The sequence below is a fragment of the Balaenoptera musculus genome, chromosome X (assembly GCF_009873245.2).
Source record: "Balaenoptera musculus isolate JJ_BM4_2016_0621 chromosome X, mBalMus1.pri.v3, whole genome shotgun sequence".
Lineage (NCBI taxonomy): Eukaryota > Metazoa > Chordata > Mammalia > Artiodactyla > Balaenopteridae > Balaenoptera > Balaenoptera musculus.
The window spans coordinates 45260940-45278777 of NC_045806.1; the positions used below are offsets into that span (position 1 = coordinate 45260940).

At 46.6% G+C, this 17838-nt stretch overlaps 1 protein-coding gene across 2 annotated transcripts in view; it reads right to left on the bottom strand.

The window, feature by feature from the left end:
- Positions 1–17838, bottom strand: part of IQSEC2 (IQ motif and Sec7 domain ArfGEF 2) — a 76174-nt gene that overhangs the window by 48768 nt on the left and 9568 nt on the right. For both annotated transcript variants that reach the window (XM_036840481.1, XM_036840480.1), the window contains exon 2: positions 3208–3237. In XM_036840481.1, the coding sequence (XP_036696376.1) occupies positions 3208–3237 (30 nt within the window). The remainder of the gene's footprint in view (positions 1–3207; positions 3238–17838) is intronic.

The window sequence follows — 17838 nt, forward strand, 5'->3', positions numbered from 1 at the left end:
CAAAGAAGTCAGAATTATTGACCTCATTTTACAGATGAGGAAAGTAAGGATCAGAGAAGCCAAGTGACTTTGCAAACAACACACAGCTAGGAAGCAGGCTCTGCTGAGAGCTAGTTTGTGACCTTGAGCCATCGCCAGTCCCTTTCTGGACCTGGATTTAAGGCGCCTGTAGGTCTGACAACTTCTCATGGATCTACAGGAAGTCCAGGCACCTTCCTCTGCCCACAGCCCTTTCGCAACACCAGCTGTTCAGCTCTAATTAGACTCCACACTTCCTCTGGCACCCCATACCTGGAAGCCCTCATGCCTGGGCCCTGCCACGGGGGGGGGGTGTTCAATCCACCGACCCTGCCCATTCCTTCCCATTCCACTTCCACAACAGCCGAAGTCTAGCTCCTTTCCTTCGTGTTTCTTCTACCCTCCTAAACTTTCCCCTCCACACACACAATGTTTATTAGATGACAACCCTGGGGCTCCAGGGGGGAAATAGATCTGTTCAAAGTCACATAACTAGAAAGCGACCTGGCCATAAATGGAACCCTTTGCCCAGATCCAGTTGCTGCCCTTTCTGTGCTGCAGAGCCCCGCCTCTCTCCTCCAGCCTCCCCCGGCTCCCACAGATGACAGAAGGTGTCTGTGACCCAGTCCCAACCAGACCAGTTCTGAACTTTAACACTTGCTCCTTTCCTGACCAGATCTGTTTTAGCCCGACTGACTGCCCCCACCTAGCCCCCCTCACCTCCGATGCCTGCTGGTTTCATTTTCAGGGATGCCCTCCTTACACAAAGTCTGCGTGTCAGTCCTCCATGACCCAGCTCAGACACCATCTTCTCCAGGAAGCTCTCCCTGACCCCTAACTGAAGTGAGCTCAAGAATTCACATGCGGGTCCTCAGAGCATCCTCAGATGACCCCACCCAGCTCTGGTTCCAAGTTAAAGGATCTTCCCACCATATTTGCAAGATTTTGCCCCACAAGTGCTATTTTAGGCCCCTTCCACAGTCCAAGTTTGACCCTTGCTTCCACAGTTGCTGAGTCTTCAAGGTCCCTGTAGCCTCCTTGACTGTAGGTCCAGGGTGGATGTCGGGAAGTACATCTCAGTAAAACAAATAACAGCTTTGGAAGCAGACAGCCCAGGGTATGAGTCAGAGTGATGCCACCCTGCCCCATTGCTTTTATTTCCTTGGGCAAGGCACTGACCCTCTGGGGAACCTCATTTTCCTCATGTGTAAATCAGGGATCCCAATCCATGCCTAATAGGGCCGTTGTGAGCATTAAATAAGATCACATTCAGAGTTCTTAGTATGTGAGGAGCAAATGATAACTGCTATGATTACTAATATTAGGATGAGGATGAGGATGATTATTATTATCTGCAAGGCTGTCAAGAGCTCCTGTAGGGATGGCGTGGGCAGGGCTCTGGGCTTGGTGCCAGGCAGACCTGGGTTTGAATCCTGGCTCAGCCATAAATAAGTTTCATGGCTGTGGGCAAAACCCATAACCAGCGTGAGCCTCAGTTTCCTCAACTGTAAAATAATGATGATAAGGGCAGCCCAGGTTCCACCTACAGTGTCACTGGGAGGATCAAACAAAAGAAAGTCCCTGACAACTTCTGTAAGTTGTAAAGGCCCAACGTACATCATCATGTGATTTATGATTATGATAACTATTAAACACCCTGAGCTATAGGTCCTAGGAACTCCCCTGCCGGGAAGAGCTAGAGACGCCTTCAGTCGCGTTCCTTGACAAGTTGCAGGCATATCAACGGGGATGTCTGGGGGCCTGTGCTCGGAGTCAGCCCAAGCTGTCTTTCTCCAAACCCACAGTGGGGCACTGCGATCAGTGTCCTTTGCTAGACCAGTGCCTTCCTAAATGCTAGGACAGGCTGTGCCCAGGCCATACTCCTTGGCTGCATGCCGGACTAATTGCATCTCGTCATATACCCCTTGCCTGGACACTAGGCCTGACTGTATCTATCACACTTCCCCTGCTTTCCTGCTGGCCGAAGTGTGCTCCCATCCCACAGCCCCTACCTTGGCCCAGGGCACCAGTGTGCTCATCCCATCCCCCCTGCCTGGGATGCTAGGACACAGCGTGTCTCATTACGCACCTCCGTCTGGATGCTGGGATCCTCTGCCCCCCTCCCACATCCACTGCCTGGATGCCAGGACCTGGACTGCTGCATATGGTTGGACAAGCAGTGCCTTGCACAAGGGTTCACAGCCAAGAGGGTATGAGTCGTGGCTGAAATTCAACCTGTGCTCTACTCACTGAGCCGGGAACCCTGGTGAGGGGCTGCAGGAGCCCTGTGGAAAGGGAACATTCCTCCAACTGATCCACGCAGTGGATTCTACTCTTCACGTAGGTGCTATATATGTTAGTTGCAGCCCTGGCTGGAACTGAGTGAGCCCATCTCATGCCTCTGCTGCCTGGACCCATCTCATTTCAGAGGTCCACTGCATCACCCCTGGCCTGGATGCTCTCTGACTGGGCCCTACCCTGAGCCCCCCATCATTCCCACATAGTCCCTATCCTTGACACTTGTGTTTTCACGAAGCTTCTGATGGGTTAAGGCCTGGGAAATGCACTAATAGTCCTTGCCCCTACCCCAGTTTTACCCCCAAATGGCAGATTGATCACATCCTGAAAACTTACTGATTGATGCTTGTAAACCTTTTTCACCAAGCATGCAAAAAAAAAAAAAAAAGTGCGCTTGTTACACTTAAATATAAGGTATATTTAAGTGTAACATTACCTTAAATATAAGGTATATTTCTAATGACTGGAATGTGTCACATCAAAAGTCCATCCAAACCACACTACTCAGGGCTAGTGCAGGTCAGGGTGGAGCACAAACGCCAGACCAGGGAAGCCCCGTTTCTATCGTGTCCCCTTCTCCCGGGAGGAGAGGGGGAGAAGGTCCCGGGTCCAGAGCTGACCTCTCTTCAGGTCAGCTTTCCCATCTGGGTAGCTCCCGTGAGCCCCTCCAGTGTTCAGCCGAGCCCCCAGATCAGCTAGGGTCAGAAAGACTAAGGAAGAGTTTTCAACCCCCTCCCTACGCTTGCCCCCTTCCCACCCCTAATACCAATGGGACAAAACCCCTGGAGTTGGCCCCCGCCCCTCCCATGGATCCCGAAGTGACAAGCCAGAGGCCCCCACCCCAGTCCCTGCCCCAACTCCCAAGTACTACTAAAGAAAGGAGGTACTGACCTGACTGTTCTGGAATTCTCACCATCAGATCTGAAAGAAACAGAGAAAAAACCCGACAGTCAGCATATGCCCTCTACTCCTCTCCTCCCTCTGCCCTACGCAGCGGCCCCGACACCTAGCACGCATCATGAAAATGAAGGGTAGGGCATTTCGTGCAGAGAGAATGGCCAGTGCAGAGGCCATGAGGTGGCGGAGGGCCTGGCCAGTTGTTGGGACAGGGAGGAGGACAGCGTGGCCGGGGTGGAATGAGTGAGGGGAAGAGTGGTTGGAGGTGAGGTCAAGGAGGTGCCAGGAGCCAACCATGTTCTAGCCTAGTGGGTCATGGTGAGAAGCCTTCCTCGGAGTGGCTGAGAGGCAGCCTGCAGCTGTGGCCAGGGGCAGAGCCCGAGGTTTAAACACTGAGAGACCAAGCCTCAGATACTGGCTCTGCCACTTACCAGCCCTGTGACCTGGGCAAATCACCTCCCTGCTTGGAATCTGAGCCTCAGTCTCCTGACTTGTAACACGAGGCCAATCCTTGCAGGGCTGTTGGGATGATTAAGCCCTTTGCAGCCCAGCAGACAAATGCCAGGTATTATTAACAACATAGAAAAGGCTTTGCCAATTGCCTGGTCCAACCTGCTTATTTTCCGGATGACAAGAATGAGGCTGAGAGGGTGAGTGAGTCAGCTGCTGGGCTCCTTTCTACTACATTGGTCTGCCTTCTTCATTGTGAGGCCCCCTCAGAGGCAAAGGAAGGGCAAGAGAAGAGAGTGGCACTGGGGACAGCTTTGAGGGGACTGAGAGAATGAGTGAAACCGGACCCACACCCCCTCCGGCTGTTCCTCCCTAAAAGAATGTGTGTGTGTGTGTGTGTGTGTGTGTGTGTGTGTGTGTGTGTGTGTGTGTGTGTGTGTGTGTGTGTGTGTGTGTGTGTGTGTAGGGGAGGAACAGTGGAACTGTCCTTGGGGGTGGGGAAAGGGAGGAAGGGAGGAAGAAGGACCAGGGCACTTGGAAGAAGCGGGGAGAGTGTGTGAAGTGGCTTCCCTGTCCCCTCTGTCCTCTTCTTCCTCCTTTTCTGCCCTCCCTCCCCCACCCCCACTCCCACTGCAGACTTCGGAGAAGACAGAGATGAACACATCACAGGCTCTGTCCCCAGGTGAGAGAACCAAGAACCGACCTTAGTGAGGGGACCTGAGTGGGGGGAGAGTCATCTATGCTGAGTGCAAAGTGAGAGGGACACGCGGGGAGGGGAGGCGGAGCTGAGAGTGAGTATTTGTTGGAAGAGTGAATGGAGCGCCCACCGGCCAGGTGGGGCAGGCAAGCATCTGGGTGCAGGAGCGCAGGCAGTGGGTGAGGCCATTGCTTCCAGTTCTGCTACTTACTAGCCATATACTCCTAGGGAAGGCACTCCCCGATGTCCAGCCTCAGCTTTCTCACTTGTAAAATGACATGACAGGGGAGGGGAGGGGGGCAGGAGGGTGGGGTGGCTGTGAGGTTCAGCCTGGCACAGTGGACAACAGTGGGTCCAATCGTTAGCCTCTGCAGCCCCCTAAAGGGACAGAGGACCAGGGCCACAGAGCACCTTTTCACATTTATTAAAACTTTCCATCTCACTCTGCAGCAGCAAGATTTCTTCTGAGGCCTGGCTCAATTATTTGCAGGTACCAGATCAGATGGGCCTAATTCAATGACTCCCCAGCTGTCAACAGGATGGAGGCTAAGCCCCTCAGCCTTTCTCCCTAACACGAACTCTCTGCTCCAGGCAGGCTGGTCTCCTCGCCACCCCACCCCAAAACCCCCAGCACACACGTATTCAATCTACTATATACCAGGCCCCGACTCAGGAATATAAACCCTCAAGTTGCTCACAGACTGGCCCCTTGCCTCAATCTATTATACTTCAGAGCATAAGCCACATATATAATCATCTCCATTGGCACATGAACAATCACCGGGCACCTACTATGTACCAGGCAGGGTGGCAGGCTCTTTTGGTACATGACCTCCTTTGATCCTGCAAAGTGGGAATTACTCATCCAATTTTAAGATGATGGAACTGAGACTCAGAGAAGTTGAAATGATTTGCCCCATGGCACACAAGTAGGGGAGCTTGGCCTGGACCCCACAGCTCGTGCTCTTACCACCACGCTCCACTGCACCAGCAGCTCAGTGCTGGGCACTTACGCATCGTTAAGGTGAGTTCCCTTATCCTCGTCCCCCAAAGTCAGGACAGGCAATTCCTGACAGGCTCTTTCTTAGGAGAGATTACCAGATATGTACCTCTGCTCCAAAAGCACTTCTGTATGATGTTACAGCCCTCAAGATGGCAGCTACGGGGAGCAAAAGAGCTCCACGCCATGAGGCAGAGTGAATTAGCCAGCTCTCCTCACTGTGGACTGATTCTTACTAGTTCGAGGGTATACGGCATCTTATGACCCTCAATGCGGGGGTGCATGCCACCTCAGGGGTTTACAGGCTCTTATGCGTTTAGTATACAAATTATTAGTTACATCTAGAGAACCATCATCATTAACACTGTGCTATCCTACACCTCTTCAGGACTAATGCCCAGCCCAATGGTCAATCCACCCCTTACTCCATGAAGCTGGACCGCCATTCTTTTGTGAGGTAGCACAGATGTAGAAAGAATGCTGGGCTCTGTTATGGCTCATTCCCTAACTGGCAGCATAGAATTGGAGAAATCACTGTTCTCTGGACCTTGGTTCGTCACCTATAAAACAAGGGGGCTGTGTTAGTTGAGTTCCAATCTTCAGGCCCTAAGATACTTAGTTTCTTCAGAATCCCAAAGTTTCTCTCTTTTATCAATTGGGTTCAGCTACCTATGGGTAGAAACAAAGACCCAGGGTACCAGATACCAGGGTACCAGGGTACCCTGGGTACCAGGGTACCAGGGTACCTCCCTTTATCAATCCATGTCAGGAAAGGAGATGGATTTCTCCTGCTACTCCTATGGCTTTCTCCCAATGGAAGGCCACTTCAGACCCCAGGGTTCTCAAAAGGCTTGTCTATGCCAATTCCCATCCTCAAGAGTAATGCTCAATAAACAGTAACTGATTGAAGCCTATGAGTATAGTGACCATATTTGCTGAACCAAAAACTCAGGCATGTAATGAGACCAAGGATTTTGACGTTGCTGCTTCCAGGTACAAGGGGCAATCTGGCAGATGGGAGAATAAATGGCAAAATATCGACAGTTCTTGAACGTTTGGGGGACTTATGGGGACAACAGGGCAGAATAACTCAAAAGAATATAAGCCTTTGAGTTGCCATACTGGGGTTGCTGCTCTCACCTCCTGACTGGATTCCCTGCCTCTCATTTTGACCCTCCAAGCTATCTATAAACAGTACCTCAGAACACAATAAGGTGCCTCTCTCCCAAGAACCTGGAATTAGATAAATAAGGTTGTCCTCTGAGACCTAAACTAATAAACAAAAAACGCATCAGAAACGAGATATGCAAAGTTACCTGAGAAAGAGAGACTGTTTCTCAAGCCAGCATTTGAGCAACACGTCTACAAAATCAGGTGTCCAACAGAAAGGAGCTTGGACACGAACAGAAGTACATTTTTTAAAGGAGACTTGAAGAGCTACTGTGTACAGGGCTCCTCCTAGAAGTGTCCTGAGGAGAAAGAGGTGGGGTACCCTGGCCCAGGGATCATAAAAGTCTCTCTAAATGCTGAGAACCAGCCCTGGGGCAGCCAGGCAACTGATCTCCCAAACATCAACTTGTCTAACTGCAAGTCTCTTCCATGGGCAACCACCTTGTCTCACTGGCTGCTAAAGGAACATCTCTCAAGCACAAATCAGTTGATGTGGTTCTGCTGCTTCAAACATTCAATAATTTTCTCACCGATAATTTTCCCACAGACGATTTTCCCACAGACTTCCGTGCCAGTCAAGCCCAAACTCTCCAAAGCTCTAAATCTTACTCCGCCCTCCCATCTACTTTCTTAGAACATCTGGTATTTGTTCCCTGGAACACTCTTGCTCCTCTTTATGTTTTTAAAAATTATTTTAAATTTTATTAAAGTGATATGTAAACTAGTTTAAAAAGTCAAATTCTGAAAGGATCTTCAAAATAAAAGTTTCCTTTTCAACTCTCTTAGTTACCTTTTTCTGAGTTTACTTTCATATTTCTAAAGTATACGCTTATATTGCTAATCCATTTTTGGCGTTTTTGTGTGTGTGTGCCCTTTAAACTTTTTTTTTTAACCAAAGTAATACATGCATATAGATTTTCAAGTCACATAGTACTGCAAGGATTAAAACAAAACAAAACACACAAATTCCCCACTCTACCCCTCCTCACCCCCAACTCCCACTCTCAGAGACAAACTGTTTTCAAGTCTTTTAACTACTTTTTCGGGTATTTACCTCCTCATTTCTAAGGAACACATGCATACTTCTATTTCTTGATTTATTTTTTTCAGTTTTGTATATCATGTACTGAATTCCTACCGTGCAGGGAGAGGGTAGGGTTCCCTAACACACATAACCGCCTCTAGCCCCCAGTTCTTATGTGGGTGCACTGTCCTTCCTTCCCGTTCTACCACTGTAGTTATAGCACAAAGTTTTGGTTAAATCAATATTGGTGGCTTACATTATTATGACTGCATCGATACTAATAATGAGTAAATCACATCATTTGCTATAATTACATTTTCCTTCCCATACAACTTTTTCTTTTCCCTGGTGTTGATGATTATTTATTTATTTTTTTTTTGCTTGCTTAGTTTTCTTCATGTATATGATCAATTCTCCCCAAACTTTGTGAGTAGTGCATTTCTCTTCTCAATGTGTTCTGACACATCAGGTAATCCATCAGATTTTTTTTTTCCTTTGAGACATCATTCTCGCTGCAATCCAGACTGGTTGCTCTCCAGGCCTGCACAAGGTTGCCCGTAGATCTGCTCCCTTCTCCATCACTCTGGGATTCCCTTCACCTCTCTTCTGTGTTAATTTCCTGTTTCCTGGATTCCTTGGCCTTTTTTCTGAGTTTATGCCTGCATTTTGCTGGAGCACATTCTCCAGTGCTTCCTCAGAAAGGAGGCCTAGGACATAAAATCTTTAGCTCTCCTTTGTCTGAAGATGTCTCTATTGCGCCCTCACCCTTGATTGATAATTCAACTGAGTATAGGCTTCTAGGTTGGAAATTATGGTCTGTCAGAATTTTGAGAACACTTTGCTCCATTGCCTCCCAGCTTCCAGTGCTGCTGTTGAGCAGTCCAATGCCATTCTTTTTCTTGATCCTTTGTACATGATATGTTTTTCTTCTGGAAGCTTTTAGGATCCTCTCGTTATCCCTGGTATTCTGAAATTGCGCCGTGGCATACCTTGGTGGGTTTTTTTTTTAATCAGTCATTTATGCTGCTGGTTACTCGGTGGGATTTTCATTCCTTTAGTTCTGGGACTTGTTCTTGTATCATGTCTTTGATCCTTTCCTTTCTGCTGTTTCCTCCATTCTCTATTTCTGGAACTCCTATTGTTGGATGTTGCAGTTCCTCAACTGATCCTCCCGTGTTCTCATCTTTTCTCTTCTGTTGTCCATCTCTTTGCCTTGTTATTCTGCTTCCTAGGATATTTCCTCAACTTTTATTTTCTAATCCTTCTCCTGAAATCTTTATGTTGGCTCTCACTATCTTAAATTTCCCAGGTTTCTTCCCCTCTCTTCATTACCTCTGTTCCTTCCAAGTTTTTTGGTTTGTTTGTTTGTTTGCTTTTTGGGTCATTCTTGCAGGTTGATGGGCTTCCTCAAATAGCCTTGTACTATCTGATCATCTCTGGCTACCTAAGGCTTGTTTTTTCTTTAATGCCAGTTACATTGAGGTTTAACTTACATAAAATGAAATATACCTACCTTAAGGGTCCTTGGCTGGTGAGCCCTGGCGATCAGTTCCCATGACGGGAAGCTCTGTGTGTAGATGGAGCTGGCCCGGTGAGGGGCTTCACTACAGAGTTTATGGGCTGAGAGCCTGTTCTTTTGTTGGAGGACTCCCACATGTCATCTTTTGGAGGCCTCTGTCAGGGGCCTTTCAGTTTCCCCAGAGAAGAAACTTTTTCTGTCTCATGTGCTCCTGACTTTGGTGTCCTGGAAGTAGGCAAGTGGAAGGAGGCTGAGGTTCCACCGCTTTAGGGTACAGATCCCTTTGCTTGCAGCCTTGTTTCACCCCCATCCTCCACTGTGCCTGGTGTCCCCAAGCCTGGAGGCTCCTAACTTAAATTTTTCCAAAGAATCACCCTCCATCTGTAGAGATGGAGCTGGGGAGGGGTGTCCCGACTGAATGGGGTCAGGGAGGGGCCAAGAGGGTCTGTTCACAGACTTTCAATATTCTCCTTGTTTTCAGTTCCATGCCTCATCCTGCTTTCTGTGCTTCACGGTACCTCTGATTCCCGAGCATTTCTGGGGCTTGCTGGGTGGAATAGTTTACTTCTGGTCAGCATCCCAGACCTTGTGTTTCTACCTTTTTTATTCCTTTACTCATATTTCAGTGGGATTTGGGGAAGCAGCAGAGATAAATAAGTTTACTCAATTAGTTGTGTTTAACAGGAAGTTCCCCTTCGTATTCCAGCCAACTCTTATTCATCCTCCGTGACTCATTTAGGCAAGACCTCCTCCAGGAAGCTTATCTTAATGTCCCTAAGTTGGATGAGGAGCCCCTCCTCTGTTCTCCCACAGGATCCTTTTCTTGCCTCCATCACAGCTCTGATCAAACTGTTTTGAAAGTGTCCGTTTCCATGCCTGATTCTCCCTGTAGACTGGGGCCTCCTGGCAGTCTGGGGCCATGTCTTAGTCACGCCTGTGCCCCCAGTTCCCAGGGTCTGGTCCACAGGGGTACAGAGTAAATATGTGATGATGGACTGAATGAATAAATGAATGACTATACGTATCAATCAGACCCAGCCAGAGGGACCATCTAGAAAGGGAAATAAGCTGAATACAATTGTTCTTATACAAGGCCAGTTCCCTAAAAGCTCTAAGTTCCCTAAAAGCTGTATGTGCAAAGATGCCTACTGCAGCATGATTTAAACCTGTGAAGGACTTCCCTGGTGGCACAGTGGTTAAGAATCCGCCTGCCAATGCAGGGGACACAGGTTTGAGCCCTGGCCCGGGAAGATCCCACATGCTGTGGAGCAACTAAGCCCATGCGCCACAACTACTGAGCCTGTGCTCTACAGCCCGCGAGCCACAACTACTGAGCCCGCGTGCCACAACTACTGATCCCGTGTGCCACAACTACTGAAGCCCGTGCGCCTAGAGCCCATGCTCAGCAACAGGAGAAGCCGCTGCAATGAAAAGCCTGTGCACCGCAACGAAGAGTGGCCCCGCTCGCTGCAACTAGAGAAAGCCCGCACACAGCAGCAAAGACCCAGCGCAGCCATAAATAAACAAACAAACAAAAAAACAAATAAATAAAAACCAGTGAAAAAAATAGGCCCAGCATGTTGAGAGGATGGTTAAGTACATTATGGTATATCAGTTGCCATTAAAAATGATGCTTCTGAAGAATATGCAATTACATGGGGAAATGTTCAAACGAACAAAGCAAGAAAAAATTGTATGTGCTGTATTATTTCAATCAGATGAAAAGAACGCAGAGAACAAGGGAAATACATCAAATGTTCAGAGTAGCTGCCTCTGTGTGTTGTAATTATGGGTAATGTTTTTCTCCTCTACTTTTCCAAGTGTTTCTAAATTTTCGAATGGAAGAATGCATTAAGTGTATACTTTTAAAAAATTTCCTAAGAAATGAAGTATCCTGAGATACTTATGAACAAAATATTGCGAAGGGGACCCAAGGGTCTGTGTACACTTCTAGCGGCACTTGCTGGGAAGGCTCCGTTCTTCACTGGCCAGAGACCCGGAAGGCCCAGGCCCATGGAACACCAGCCCCACCGCAGCCCCCACCCCCACTGCAAAGCAGGACCTAGTTCAGGAAGCCAAAGGAGGAGGATCACGGAGCCCAGGTTTTACAAATTGCAATATCATAGGCTGTACTGGGAAACAGAAGGTTCTACACTGGACATCACACTTCAGAGACCTCTCTCTGTGAGGTAAAGGGTCTGTGGGGCCAAGAGAATATGCCCATCAGGATCTCTGGCCCTCTCCCTTCTAGACTGCACTCAGGTACCTGGAACCCAGAATTCCCTGTCCATATTTCTTGAGCTTACTTGCAGGAATTGTGTGGTCTTATTATCCAGGTCCCTCTGCTAGGCCCAGTGGGTGGTCAATGGGAAGGGAAAATAGACAGGGTTTGGATGTGGGCTGGGGTATCCATACACATCTCAAGGCTCCATATGAACTACAGGTGGGAAGAGAAGGGGGAAGGGCCAGTGGCCTCAACTGGTACCTTGCATGGGCTGCACAAACATAGAGGCAGGCAGGTCCATAGGTCCCTAGGCCTCAAGGTTGGTAGAAGGGCCTACCTTGAGTGTTAGACAGATCTAGGTTCAAATCCATTTATTTGCTGTGCAACCATGGATGAGTCCATTCCCCTCTCTGAACCTCAGCTTCCCCAACTATAAAATAGGTATAATAATTCCAATCTCAGAGAGTTGTTGTGAGGCTTGCTGGGGGCACAATGGTTTAGAGGTTATGAGCACAGGCTTTGGGTCAGACAGGCCGAGGTTTGAATCCCAGCTCTGCCCCTCCTAACTATGTGATTTACATCTCTAAGGCACAGTTTGCTCACCGATAAAGAAAATAATAGCACTAACCTGATAAAGTTGTTGGAAGGATTATGGTTGTAATGAGTATGTAATAACATTAGAAAATGCTTAAATGAGAAAAGGCTGCTTTTACTAATGGGCGTGCAAATATTGGCTATGGTAGGGTTGACCGGCCTTCTGCACTCCCATCCTCCTGCCCAGCTTTATTTTTCTCCATAGTACTTATTACTATTTGACATATTTTTGTATCTTCTTGTTTATTTGTTTCTTTTCTTTCCCCACCCCCTACATTCACACACTAGAATGTCGTCAGCTCAGCAGGACAGAGGTCTGTTTTGTTCACTGTTTCCAAGTGCCTGGATCAGTGAGAGACTGAAGATGTTCCTCAACAGTTGAGTAGACATCTGCCATGTAGACAGGGGTAAAAGGTATTCTTGGCCAAGAGAACAGCCAGAATATAGGCATGGACCCATAAAGAAGTCCACTTTACCGAGGGTTTCCTAGATACTTCAGTACAACTTGAATGCAGGTCAGGAAGGGAACAGAGTGGCTAGAAAGATGAGTGGGGAAAGCGGGGGGCGGGGGGGCAGGGGGATGAATTGGGAGATTGGGATTGACATATATACACTAATATGTATAAAATACATAACTAATAAGAACCTGCTATATAGCACAGGGAACTCCACTTCGTTGTACAGTAGAAATTAACACAACATTATAAAACAACTATACCCCAATAAAAAATAAATAAATAAATAAAAACTAAATTTAATTGAAAGGTGAGTGGGGCTGTGGCCTGACCCAAAGGAGCATGCGAGAGCTTTCCTAGACCACAAGTGGTGTGAAAACCAACTTGTGACAGCCAGGAAGTGGTAAAGCACTAGGGGAGAGGCAAAGATGCCTCCCAAGTTCAACTGCCACCTAAATCATGATGATGTGAAAGGCCAAAGTGAAAACTTTTTGAAAGATAATTCAGGTGGAGGGAAGACTCCTTTCTAAGGGGCCATCTGAGCCAAGAATCAGACCTAGAAATGACAAATAGGCAAGTATAGAAGTCATATGGATGAGGTAATAGTGACATGCAAGAAAATCTTATAAGGTTAATTAAAGAGAAGAAAAACTAGATGGACCACAGGACAAATCAGAAACCTTGTTGGATAATGTAACCATTTTCAGCATTTTTCACATGACATTGAATGGATCCACATGATCCACAGGCCAAGATGGTGGTGGGGAAACAAAATGAAAGCCCATGGTGGTTTCAGTTGCTAGTTATCTTTCTGTTGATGATTACTCTTCCTCTAGTCCTTTGTTACCACTGCTCATTGAAAAGTCCTGGGATGACAATGACGATGATGATGATGATAAAGATTGCTGCATCAAAGGAAATATCTGTCTATCACTTTTCAAATTTCTTTTTCAGAAAATAAAGAGGCAAGTATCACTTCACATTTTTATTTTAAAGAAAAGAAAGACAGGCAGAGACTACAACAAAAACAGCATTGAACACCAGGCAAGAGTGTGAACCTCATTGTATAATTGCCAGGAAGCCCCTGGGGGTCTCGAACCAAGGAGTGACAAGGTCAAACGCTGCCTTCCTAACCTCCTGCTCCTTTCAATCACTAAAGCGGCATTTATTTGGTCCTTAGCATTTCTGCCTTCTAATAATCCAAAAAGAATAAAGTGATTATTAAGCACCTACAATGGTCCAGGACTTGTGTTATCTTCATAACAGCTGTGCAAGGTCATTATTATTCTTCTCATTGTATAGATGTGAGAACTGGGGCTCAGAGTAGCAACGTGATTTACCTAGAGTCACAGGGCTAATAAGTAGTGGAGCCGAGACTCAAGTCTAGGTTTGTACGATTCCAAAGCCAATGCTTTTCACTGCTACAGCTGTGGCTTCCTTCTGTCATGCCAGAGCTAGGCAGCACTTCATCTCCCACAGCTTGGCCTCTCTCCCTCATCTGGCTCCGATCTCCCCTCCACACCATGAGCATTCAGGGGGTGCTTCTGGAAGAGACAATCATTCAAGGATGGGAGGCGGGGCACCAAAAAGGGAAGGTGGGGTTAGGCACAGGTACTGCAGCCCAAAGCAGCTCAGCACTATTACAAAAAGAGAGAGAGAGAGAAGGAAAATGGAACTGGCTCTCCAGCCCTCCCTTCTTGCTTCCCTCTGCTGGCGGCAGAAGGATGGAGGTTCAGCCATGATGGCAGAGAGAGTGGGCGGAAGGGGGCGCAGCAAGAGCAGCCTGCTATTGCAGAAGCCTCAGCTCAGCCTCAAAGCCCTCTCCTGTGTGCTTGGGGCCCAGCTCTGGCCCACCTGCTCCCACTGCCTAAGCAAAGGAGGCCAGGCTGTTCTCCAAGCACCCACCCAATCCTGCCAAAGCACAGCTCACAGCAGACCCAGACCCTCTCAAGTCACAGTGAGGGCACCCTGAGAGGTGGAGGGACTAGCCCGGGGGTTCAGACAGAGGAAGGCAGTGGCAGGGTGGGGGTCAGAACCCAGGTCTCCAGTCCCTCAGCTGAGGGCTCTCTTGATGGCATGGTCTAGATGGCAGAGGTTGAGGAAAAGGGGTGCTCAGGAGGCTGCCACAGGAATGCTCATGACAGGGCTGGAGCCAGAGGCAACACATGCCAAAATGAGGCCATACAGGGTTGGATATTTGGGGGTTGACTAATAATTTCCATTCTCAATCTGGATTGAGAAAGCAAAACAACCATTTTTTAAAAGTCGCTTTAGCCTTAGTTTGGACCTCAAGAGCATAAATCTTTACCTCTCTCTTCTGTCAGGACCCTGCTGAAAAGAATGTGAAGGAATAAAATAAGGTAAGAAATCATAACAGTGAAGAGGATGGGAGAGGGTGATATCAATGGGTGAGAGATTTCAACAAATTTCTGGGAGCAAAAAACAAAGAGAAGAGTGTTCACAGCTGAAGGAGAGCCAGCAACGCCACTCAGGGGGTTGCAGCTGGAGAGGGAGCCAATCAGGCCAGCAGAGGCCCAGAGAGAGTCCAGACCTGAAGATGGTAGGTACAGGGGAGGGTAGGAGCAATCAGGGGCTGAAAACGGGGGGATAAACTGAAGGTAAGTACATGAAATCCTTCCCTGTGCCCCCACTGGCAACTCCCAGATCCAAAACACAAGCTGCCTGGCTTTCATCCCTAGGCAAAATATCAAAGGAATTAAACTATCTGGGATTACTCAGGGCACCTAGTGGCATGTTGGTGCTCCCAGAATAAAGTGCTTTTCATTCTGGCATTTGGGGGGCACCCATTACAACTGCCAGTTCCCCGGCGGCTCACCTAAAATAAAGCCAGCGAGTGGACAAGTCAGCTGGATATACAGACATCTCACTTTGTATCAACTCATTCACAAACTATAAAATAGAAAATATGAGAGAAAAGGTGAGCAGCCTAGAGGATCAATCCAGGAAGTTCAACATCCAACTAACAGACATACCAGAAAGAGAAAACAGAGAAAATGAAGGGCAGGAAACTACCAAAGAAATTATGTAAGAAAAGACAAGGTGCAGCAAGTTGAAAGGGCTCACTGAGTACCAGGTAGGGTGAATGAAAAACAGACCTTGAGGGGAGTGTTGGTTTTATAGGTGTGTTTGGCTTGTAGAAACTTGACCATGTGATGTGAGCACTTTTCTGTATACATATTTCAGTATGAAGTTTTAAAAAAAAATCCCCCTCCTAAAAAATCTTCAAATAAAATGTCCCCAGAAGATGTGCTATGATTATCCTGTGGTTTCAAGGAACACCACACAACAGTAAGTTTAAGTAAGTACATAAATAAATAAATAGATTGATAAGGTGGAAAGTCGAAATAGATCGATAAGGTGGAAAGTCCTGATCCAAATATGTAACAAAGTAAAAAGCGGCATGACTTTGAGCAATTCGTAGAGCATAAGAGACGAAAATTCATTTGATCTTGATGCTAGGAAAATTTTCCTGGGAGTACAGAGGTTGGGACAGTGGACCTGTGGGAAGTGATGTGTAATTATAGTACACTATTTGGCCCTGCAATGAATAATATGACATAGTCATAATCACATAAACACCGTGTATTGGTGGTCAACTTTTAAAGTCAATCTGTCCAGAAAAGCACTGAAGACCTAATTATTGTTACATAACAGAATGCAAATGTAGTCAACCTTGCTGGATGCAAAAGTACAGAACACAGAAAGTGGGAGGTGGAAAGGTGGAGGAGAGATGGAGGGAAGGATGGGGCACTAATAACTATATCTTACAAACTGAGTGGTCAAGAGATACTGTGGAAAATTGATGGAATAAGAAATTACAGTCTAAGTAGTATCTAGCAAAGTTACAAAGGTAACTAATAGAGGAACCAAAATAGTAATATAATTATTAAAGTTTGGAAGGGGGAAAAAAAGAGTCAAGTGTTGTAAATAAGCTAAATTCTCACTTGTCATAGTAGAAAGAAGTCAATAGATGATGTTTAAAGTTGATAAATGAAGAAAAAACCAACAAAGGATGTTTATTTGGAGATATGAAGTCACCACCAGAAAGCCTCAATGGTAAAAGTGGTCACCTCTGGGGGCTGGGAAGTGGGGGTCAGGGAGACATTGGCTTATTACTATGCATGTCCTTGTGTACTATTTGCCCCTTTAAAATTATGTATATGGGGACTTCCCTGGTGGTCCGGTGGGTAAGACTCTGTGCGCTCCCAATGCAGGGGGCCCAGGTTTGATCCCTGGTTGGGGAACTAGATCCCACATGCATGCCACAACTAAGAGTTCGCATGCCGCAACTAAGAAGTCCACATGCCACAACTAAGATCCCGAGTGGTGCAACTAAGACCTGGCGCAGCCTATATAAGTAAGTATTTTTTTAAAAAATAAATAAAAGTATGTATATGTACTGCTTTGATTTAATTTTTCAAAACAAGTCCCTCCTCTTTCTTTGGACCTCAGTCTCCCACACGGTCCATATAAAATGGGGAGGTTGATGACTCTAGGTGATGCGAAGTCTTGTTCTCCAAAATCCATGCTTCTTTCTAGAGCAGAAGCAAGACCAGTGAAGGACCAGTGAAGGACCGACTCTTTCCTAACTAACCCCTCGACTCCTCACAGTATCATAATCATCCGTTACAGATGCCTTCTCAGGTGCCCCAGCCTGCACCACCCTCTGGTCCTCTTCAAACCCCACCATCACCAGTCCAGCCTCACCAGTCTTCCATTCATTCAACTATTTACACCCATTAGTTATTTATACCTGTCTGAGTCACAAAGGATTTGAGGTGGATTACTCTAATAACACAGATAAGGAAAGAATAAAAATTGAACTAGAAAATAAGAGCTCAGAAAAAGAGATCAACAAAGATGCTAGAGCTGTAATTCAAATTAACTGGTAGCTGAGGCAGAAAGCAAGATACAATGAGCCATGACAGCCTCATATTAGGAAGGAGGAAATATACCAGTTTTCAGGGGAAGCAAACCTTTGCCGAGCACTGAATTCTTCAAGTCATTGTCCATTGTCCATGGGAGATTTCATGAAGGAGAAGGAAATGACTGTTCTTGATTTGTTTTGTTTTTGTTTTGTTAAACTTCAAGTTGTCCTATTGTAATGATGTGCTATCCAGATATCTGGATGACTTATCTCCTATAAAAACTGAAGAATCCTAGGTAATATCATGATTATGAAATGAGGTATGAGAGCATATGTTTTGGCACAATCATGAATTATGTCATTGCTTTTCTTCCCCCGGAAATGACTATTTATTGAGCACCTACAAATATCAGGGAATGCCATTCAAATGATCTTGGTCAATCCTGAGAGATGGGCATTGTCATCCCATTTTACAGATGAGGAAACTAAAGCTCAGAGAAGGTAAAATGACCTAGCTGAGGTCATCCAGTTGGTTGGGGCAGAGCCAAGATTCAAACTTAGGTCTGTCTGTCTCCAAAGCTCATTCTTTTTTTTTTTTTTTTTC